Source organism: Gorilla gorilla, chromosome 20 (genome assembly GCF_029281585.2).
Source record: "Gorilla gorilla gorilla isolate KB3781 chromosome 20, NHGRI_mGorGor1-v2.1_pri, whole genome shotgun sequence".
NCBI classification, from domain to species: Eukaryota; Metazoa; Chordata; class Mammalia; order Primates; family Hominidae; genus Gorilla; species Gorilla gorilla.
In genome coordinates, this window is record NC_073244.2 from 44,321,307 (window position 1) to 44,330,371 (window position 9,065).

The following is a 9,065-nucleotide window of genomic DNA, read 5'->3' on the forward strand; positions in this document are numbered from 1 at the left end:
TTGGAAATCTTACCTCCTCCCCGCACAGTCTCCTGCAGAGCATGACTGTCTCTCTGGGGCCTGGCCAGACCTCTGATTCTGGTGATAAACTAATCACATGAAGGCAGGGAAGATTATCTAGGACCGGATGGGTTACCTTTCTTAGGATTCTTGAATGTTAAAAGTAACTTCAGGGGCCGGGTGCCGTGGCTCATGCCTGTAATCCCAGTGCTTTGGGAAGCCGAAGAGAGAGGGTCGCTTGAGCCCAGGAGTTCCAGACCAGCCTGGGCAACAAAGTGAAACCCCTTCTCTACAAAAATATTTGAAAATTAGCCTGGTGTAGTGGCATGTGCCTATAGTCCCAGCTACTTGACCTCCTTGAGTCCAGGAGGTGGAGGTTGTACTCCCGCCTGGGCAACAGAGAGAGAGACCCTGACTCAAAAGAACAAAACAGGCCAGTCGTGGTGGCTCACGCCTGTAATCCCAACACTCTGGGAGGCCCAGGAGGGTGGATCACCTGAAGTCAGGAGTTCGAGACCAGCCTGGCCAACATGGTGAAACCCCTGTCTCTGCTAAAAATGCAAAAAGTACCTGGGTGTGGTGGCGTGTGCCTGTAATCCCAGCTACTCGGGAGGCTGAGGCAGGAGAATCACTTGAACCCGGGAGGTGGAGGTTGCAGTGAGCTGAGAATGCACCATTGCATTCCAGCCTGGGCGACAAGAGTGAAATCCCATCTCAAAAAAAAAAAAAAAAAAGCCAGGCGTGATGGCTCACACCTGTAATCCCAGCACTTTTGGAGGCCAAGGTAGGCGAATCACTAGAAGTCAGGAGTTCGAGGCCAGCCTGGCCAACATGGTGAAACCCCATCGCTACTAAAAATACAAAAAAAATTTAGCCAGGCTTGGTGGTGCATGCTTGTAATCTCAGCTACTTAGGAGGCTGAGGCAGGAGAATCACTTGAATCTGGGAAGCAGAGGTTGCAGTGAGCTGAAATTGCACCACTGCACTCCAGCCTGGGCAACAGAGTGAGACTTTGTCAAACAAAACCAAACAACAAAGTAACTGTAGAAGCTGCAACTCAGTGGGCCACCACGGGGGAGCCTTATTTATTGTGCTCTTGCGTTGCCTCTGACAATGGTGTGGCTTGCTTGGTGGACCTTGGGCCAACCCAGTGGACCCTTGGATAGAAAGGAGAGGGTGAGGATGTCTTGTAAAGAAGGAGAGAGATCCTTACATTCAAACACGTATGTTCAAGATCTGCATAGCCAGACACTGAAAGTCTGCTGTGGCCAAGTTCAGTAGGAGGCTAAGACAGGCAGGAAGGACCCCAGGAGTGGTCATTTGATTTGGCTTTAAGGGGCTGGTGTGACCTTGGGGAGAAGAGTTTCCAGGGAGGATAAAGGTGGAGGATGAGGTTGAGGGGACAGTGAGGATGAGTGTCAGAAAATGGCTCTCTGGCTATGTGACAACCACAAAGGATGTTTCTTAAACAAGCTAGTTTCCCACCCCAGCTTGATGGCTGCAGGAGAACTACGTCTTTAAGTCGGGTGAGCCTGCAGACAAGTCTGAAAAACGGGGCTGCTATAGAAGAGTCTCACTTCTTGGCTCTGCCTAGAAAAGACTTTGAATTCGTAGAGGATTCTTTGCCTGTCGCCCTGGTCCAGCCTCTTCTGGGCCCCTCGAGGTAGTTGGGCAGTGTGAACCCTGTGCCCCGCTGCCCCAGAAATCATGCTGGCTTTTGAGAGCTCAGCTGGTCTTGCTCAAAGTGTCTACCACTTTGCATTCTGTTTTTTCTTATTTTTGAGACAGGGTCTTGCTCTGTTGTCCAGGCTGGAGTGCAGTGGTGTGATCATAGCTCACTACAGCCTCCAACTCCTAGGCTCAAACGATCCTCCCACCTCAGCCTCCTGAGTAGCTGAGACTACAAGCATGTGACACCACACTTGGATAATATTTTTGGAGACAAAGGGTCTCACTATGTTGCCCAGACTGTTCTTGAACTCCTGGGCTCAAGCAATCCTCCCACCTCAGTCTCTCAAAGTGCTGGAATTACAGGTATGAACCACTGCACCCAGCCTTTGCATTCTAAGGGGAGTTTCTGGACTTCAGGCCTACTGGAGTTCCCCAACACTGTCTTCTGCTATTGTCAAGCACAGGCAGCGGATGTGGGCACAGCAAATGGAGAGAAAGGGTGTCTATGCCAGCCGAACCCGGAGAGGCCTGTTCCTAGTGGGTGGGGCCAGAAGGCTAGAAAAATATAAATAAAAACAAACCGAAGGGAAGCAAAGCTCTTGGGTGCCAGAACGGGGCTGGCCAGGGCTGCAGCTGTCTGAGTAATGGGTTCCACATTTGTCTGGCTTGGTCTGCAGCCACCAGGATCCAGGGTGCACTGTGGGCCTTGCAAGGGCTGGAGGGGACAGTCCAGCTGCAGCTGGACCTAGCATACCCTTACGGCGGCCCCATCCCCGGCAGCCACAACAGGGTGGAGATGTCGCTGTGAGCTTCCACTTCGGCACCCCAGCTTCCCTCCCCCCACAGCCCCACCCCTGCGTGGGGCTCCTGGGTTCCCCCGGCCAACACAGATTGTTCGTGTTATTAATGCCGTTTTCCCAGAGATTCCATCTGGCTTTTTAATTGCTCTGGGATGGGGCTAGGATGCTTTGATAGTGAATCGGTATCTTCCCTGGGCCTCAGCTTACGTCAAACACTCCATCCGCAGAGAGGGGCGTGGGGGAGGGGGAGAGGTGGGGTTGTCCAGAGAGAAGAGATAGCAAGAGTCTTTCACAGAATCAAGAAAGCTTTCAAAGGTGCTAGTGGGTTAATTTTATCTAAAGAAAGGAAAAAGAGGCCTGGCAGGGTGGCTCACGCTTGTAGTCCCAGCACTCTGGGAGGCTGAGGAGGGAAGATCACTTGAAGCCGGGAATTCTGAACCAGCCTGGGAAACACAGCGAGACCCCCATCTCTACGAAAAATAAAATTAATCCCAGCAGCTACTTAAAGGCTGAGTAGGAGGCTAAGGCACGAGGATTGTGTGAGTTCAGGAGTTTGAGGTTGTGGGAGTGGTGACTGCACCACTGTACACCATCCTGGGTGACAAAGTGAGACCCTGTCTCTAAAAAAAGAAAAGAACAGAAAAGCCTTCCCGTCTTCACTAGTATAGGAAAGAAACAGCTGGAATATCAACACCATCTAGGCAAGGACTCTGGCCCACGCCTGGAGAAGACCTGTGGGTGCCTTGGAGGCCCCTCTTGGCTAAACAAAGTAAGGGGTTTCTGCTATCCCTTGTCCTTCCCCATGAGTGGCCCCTTCCCCTCCTGTGAGACCAGCAGCTCCTGGAGGAGGCCTGGCAGGTTCCTGCCTGGGAAGGAGCAGGTGGGAGAGCTGGGAGGGGCAGACACTCCTCACCAGGCCCAGTGGCTCATCGCAGGTGTCAGGGCCAAACCCCACGTTCACAGATTCCCAGGAGATCCAGGAGATAAGAGTAATATCCGTGACAGCACTAAGCCATCAGGACGCATCTGGCAGCAGAGGAGATGCCTCCCTCCCTTCTACCCTTGCCCTTTCCTTGAAGGCCAGCTAACCCTGAACAGTGCTGTCACGGGACACAGGGCTCAGGAGTGGCGCAGCAAGGGGGGCGAGGTCCCTGCAGTCAGGTGCTACATGTCAAGGGGAGATCAGGGCAAAGGAGAAGCATCCAGGCATCTTGGGACTGGGGCCAGCAGGAGGCCACCCTCCCCAGGTATTTCATCAAAGCTGCTGCCTCCAGAAAGCCCTCCCTGGTGGACCCTGTTCACACTCTGAGATCCCCTTCATTGCACTTGGCAACCTTAAACCACAGCTTAGGGCCTCAAGGGTGTGAGCTCCCCGAGAGCCAGAGCAGAGTCGGCTTGTTCCCAGCCCAGTGCCCCATCTTTGGCGCAGGCCCTGGCATACAGTAGGCATCCGATAAATACTTGAGGTGTGTTCAGTGCTGGGCTCTTGGAATGGTTCTTCCTGAAGGCTGTGAGGAACTGTGAGGAACCCTGCAGGAAGTGGTGGGTGGCCAAGGGTGACTCTGTTCCCGGGAAGCCCCTACAGCTGGACACGGGGTACATGCTGGGCAGGTTCACCCCATGCCGCCCAAAAGACCTTCCTCCCCTCTACTTTGGCCCCCCCTGGGGGCCTCGCCCTCCTCATCCCTTTCCTGGGGCTGGATGTGATTGGATCCTTCTTATCCCTAACGAAGCCCACCCTGGAACTCAGGACCAGGAGGAGGAATCGGGGTAGGAGGGATCCCTTCCGGGAGCCATCAGCTTTGAAAGAGGAAGCCCCTAGTGGGCTGGCACAGCAGAGAGGAGGGGAAGGAGTGAGGGCAGGAGGGTCGCCCCACCCCCTCCCGTCCTAGGACCTGTTCTGGGGGGAAAGGGGGAAGCCAGGGATCAGCCCCCTCAAACAAGAAAAACTGGAATTAGCACTGAACTCAGAGGGTTTGCTGGGGCTTAGCAAGCTGTGGCCTGCCCCAGGCCTCTGGGCACGCGGCGGGGCTCTGCCTCCTCTGTTCCCAGGGTGGCGGGGCAGGCGCCGCCTCCTCACTGGGCTCGTGGCCTCTCCTCTGCCAAGGGCGGCCGTGGGTGAGGAGGCGGCCAGACACAGGACAGAGTGGGGGGCCGGAAGGGGTGCCAGCTAACCACGCAGGCAGGTAAAGCTAAGCTTCCAGAGTGTAAAAGGAATGTGTAATTTCTCGAAAACGCCCCAGCCCGCATTGGCACACACAGTAAGCCACTCAGTGAACATTCTCTCGGTACAGTTAAAAAAAAAAAAAAAAAAAAAGTGCAATTTATCTTTTACCCTCCGTGAGGGTAAAATCTGAAAAGCACCATCAGCCTCCTGGGCCTCTTCCTCCCGGGACTTGTTAGTTCAGGGATAAGGGCTGCCCTCCCTTGCTTGGCTGTCACTGCTGCTAAGGGGGTGCCAGAGTGCCTGACCTTACAGGGTGCTCATTGGAGTTGGGGGCACACCAGCACTCAGTCCCCTGCTGGGTCTGGGATGAATGCAGTGGGGAGTGTGGATGCTGGGTGGGTTCTTGAACAGCCAGTGTGTGGGGCAGGACCAGACCCCTGTTGCAGGCCTGCCTCGGCCCCCTTTCTTGTGAGGGCTGGGGCTGGGCAGGTGTGGAGGGCTGGATGGAGGGGTCTCTCTCTTCAGGCTGCCTTCGGGCCTCGCAGGGGTAGGGTGTAGCCACATGGTCTAGGGAAAGATGAGAGGGTTGGAGGGTCCTACCACTGGAGGCCTCTTCCTGCTGGCCGAGGGTCCTGCTGGAATCTGGAGCTGCGGTGTGTGTGAGTGAGGCTGCCCGGGCTGCAGCTGTAGGTGATTTGCAAGGAAGTCTGCACAAAGGGCTCCTTGAGCCTAGGGCTGCTTAGCCAGGCCTGCCCCTCAGGCAGAGGACTCCCTCTCCTCCTCCCAGGGGCAGATAAGAAGCCTCGCCAAGGCCTCAGCCCAGTAACCCCTTCAGCCCCCTCCCCTGACCCCAAGAGACTGCCTTCAGGCTCTGGACATACTCCGTTTGGAGCCTTGTCCTCTGCTATTTATTTGTCTTGCCTGGGGGAAGTAAGTCACCCCTTTAGGGTAAGAGGGGCTCAGGATGGATGGAGAGCTCATGAAAGTCAGGATTGCCGCCAGGGAAAATGCTGTATTATTTACAAATGTGACCTGGCCCACAGACAACCTTGGAAGTAGCTTCTTTCTGGTTTTAAAAAGACACCGACATTGACTTTGATATGTTTATATTATAGATATAATACATAAAACATCTAGAGTGAGACTCTACGTTCTCCCCATAAGAAGAGAACCAAGCCGTCCTTCCCTGCTCCCAGCCCCAGTGATGCGTTGGCGGGAGGCCACCTCCCTTCCCGACCAGGAGCCAGGGCCTCTGGGGGACAAGCCTTGTGGGCAGCCCAGGCCAGAGGGGCTGGGGAAAGCTGAGGGCAAAGGAGAACCCCCCTCACCTCATTGGTCCCCCAGGATCAAAAGTAATCCCAAAACCAAAAGGAAAGAGAGTCTCAGACCCTTCCCCCAGCTGCCGACGGAGAGTCTCATTTTGGCAAGTATCCGAGCAAAACCAAAACAAAACAAAAACCAAATAAAATGGTGGTTTAGCAGAGACGCGCACATTCACATTGCACAAGGCACTGCTGGGGCACAGAGGCCAGATACAAGTGTTGATATCGGCTGATAAAGCAAAATATTTGGAAAGCTTGTCATAACTCCGGTCCCTCTGGGATGGACTGATCGTGCTTCGTGTTCCTAGGCAATGCTGAAGGCATACAGTACAAACAAGGCTGAGGGTCCCAGTGGCCCTTCACCCCCCATGCCCGCCCCACAGCCAGATCTCTAGGTCTCCCTCTCCCACCAGGGGTATACATCCTCAGAGCTGACCCACGACCTAGCTTTCTGGTCTGACTCGGGGTGGGGGCTCCCACTGGTCACCTGGTGACCCCCATCGCAGTGAGTTCCGCCCCAAGGGGAAGCCCAGCCTATAGCAGGCTGGGGTGGGGTGTGTGCGGAGGGAGGTGGGAGAGGCGTGGAACTAGAGACCCTCCACCTTCATGTAGAACTAGGGGAATAACCTTAGGTTCCAAGCCCCAAGTCCCTATGTTTCCACCCCTTTCTAAGGACAGGCGTGGAGGAGCGGCTGGGGCTGGCGGGCTTGTCGGGATCTCAGCTCCCTGAGCCCTCCTCCTGCCACGGGCCTGCTCCCCTCCTTCTTTCATGGGGGTCTGCTGTAGCCTCGGGAAGGAGGCAGGAAACCTCCAAATAAAATGACAAGGCACGATTTGCTCCCCCTACTCAGTAGGCATTGGAGCGGTGAGTTTGCATTTCCAAGGCACAAGGTTATCCTAAATACTAGAGTTGCCGGGCTCCCAGCTCAGCCCCAAGAATTCTCCCCTCCTCGCAGGGAGAAGCCACCGCCTGGCCCCCTCATCTTAGACGCACCAAGTCCGGCGCAGAGGAAGGGAGGGGACACGCGGAGCAGGCCAGGCTTTCAGGAGGCACCGGAATCTCCTAGTCCTGGCTCGCACGGCTCGGGCAAGCCTCGAGATCCGGCGACCCCAAACCACTCCCTGGGTCCCCGCCGGAGGCTGGCCCAGGGCGGTCCCACAGCCGCGCGCCTCACGCGCAGTTGCCCATGGCCTTGACCAAAGAGCTCTCTGGCAGCTGGCGAAAGATGCCCCGCAGCGTGTCCAGTTCGCGGCTCAGCTGTTCCACCCGCTTGCGCAGGCGGTCATTGTCACTGGTCAGCTCCAGCACCTTCTGCTGCGTCTCCACGTTGCGCTGCTTGGCCTTGTCGCGGCTCTTGCGCACCGCGATGTTGTTGCGCTCGCGCCGCACCCGGTACTCGTTGCTGTTCTTGTCCACCGACTTCTTGGCCTTGCCCGCGCCGCTGCCGCCACTCGCGCGGAGGTCGGGGTGCGCGGCGCCCAGCCCCTTGAGCGCGCTGCCAGGGCCCGGCAGGCCGGCGGCACCGAGCGCGGGCGCGGGGTGCGGGCTGGGCACGGGCGTGGGCGGCGGCGTGGGGTGACCGGGCTGCAGGTGCATGGTGGTCTGGCCGCAGTGCGCGATCTGGAACTGCAGGTGCGGGGCGGCCAGGTGCGCGGGCGGCGGGTGCGGGTGCGGGTGCGGGTGCGAGGGCGGCGGCGGCGGCGGCGGCTGGTAAGGGAAGAGGCCGGCCAGCGCCAGCTGCTTGGCTTCATCCTCCTCGCGGGGCTCCTGCTTGATCACCAGCGGCCGCAGCGCCGGCGCCCCGACGCGCTCGTACAGGGGCTCCAGCCTGCCGTCCAGGTAGCCGGCGGCCGCGCAGCCGTAGCCGGGCGGGGGCCCGTGCGCTCCCCCGGGCATGACGGCGCCGCCGGGGCCCGCGGGCGCGCCCGGGTAGTCAAAGTCGCCGCCGCCGCCGCCGCCCGTGGGGCCCACGGCCGCCTTGGCCTTCTCCTGCTGCCGGCTGTGCTGGAACAGGTCGGCCAGGAACTCGTCGTTGAAGGCGGCCGGGTCGATGTAGGCGCTGATGTCGATGGACGTCTCGTGCTCGCAGATGCCGCCCAGCGGCTCCAGGGCGGCAGGTGGGGCGGGAGGCTGCGCGGGGCCCGCGCCCCGGGGAAAGCCGAAGGCGGCGCTGCTGGGCGCGTGCGGGGGGCTCTGCAGGTGGCTGCTCATCGGGGGCCGCGGCTCCGCCTCGTAGAAGTCGGCCGCCTCCATGGGGGAGTTAGAGTTCTCCCGGCATGGCGAGCCTCGGCGGCCTCCAGCCTGCGCGGGGCGTCGCCGCCGCCCACCCGGAGACCCTGCTCGCCCGCGCCCGCGCACCTCCGGGTCGCGAATGGCCCGGCCCGCGCCGGCCCAGCTTTTATACCCGGCAGGCCGCGTCGCCCCCTAGAGTCCGAGGCGGCCTCTGTCCCCGGGCTGCGGCGGCGCGGCGCCTGCTGGGTCCTAGCGCGCGGCCTGCATGGGGCTGCGAACCAGCGCGGCCCGGCGCCCCGCTCCCCAGGCAGGCCGCGGCGCAACGCCCATCGCCTCCAGCGCGCCCAGCAGAGCCGCGGCGCTCGCTCCAAGCTCCGCCCCCGGCCCGGCTGTCGCCCCCGCGCCCACGTGGTCGGTAGCGGGGGCCCCCTCCTCCTGCCTCCCCTAGGCTCCCGTATCCAGCCACGGCCGGGAGCCCAGGAGTATCCCGAGGCTGCATGGGGTAGGGGTGGGGGGCGGAGGGCGAGTCTTGGTCTTGAGCTGCTGGGGCGCGGATTCGCTTTCAAAGCCAGAACCAGGCCTGTCCGGGACCCGCGTCCCGGGGAGGCTGCAGCGCAGAGCAGCGGGGCTGGGGCCGGTGGGGGGCCGTTTGGGACGCGCGGAGAGGCCCTGAGCGCGGTGGCTCTGCGTCTCCTAGCTCTGATCTCCAGGCTACCCCTGTGATTCCTAGCAGAGGCACCTCTCGGAGGACGCCGGGGTCCCATGGGCGGCGCCGCGCAGGGCGCTAGGACCCCGCGGGGAGCGGAGGCGGCCTCGGCCCGGGAGCCTGGAGGACCTGGCCGGTCGATCCGCCCGGGCTGGAAAACTTTCTT

General features: G+C 59.6%; 1 protein-coding gene across 1 annotated transcript; it reads right to left on the reverse strand.

Annotated features, from left to right (window-relative positions):
• Positions 1-5,727: 5,727 nt before the first annotated feature.
• CEBPA (CCAAT enhancer binding protein alpha) lies at positions 5,728-8,443 on the reverse strand. Its single transcript, XM_031004588.2, has one exon. The coding sequence runs from the start codon at positions 8,212-8,214 to the stop codon at positions 7,132-7,134; it is 1,083 nt and encodes a 360-aa protein (XP_030860448.2). The 5' UTR covers positions 8,215-8,443; the 3' UTR covers positions 5,728-7,131.
• Between the last annotated feature and the right edge of the window lie 622 nt (positions 8,444-9,065).

Coding starts and splice junctions, on each gene's coding strand:
- CEBPA (XM_031004588.2), bottom strand. CDS start 8,214: ATGGAGGCGGCCGACTTCTACGAGGCGGAGCCGCGGCCCCCGATGAGC.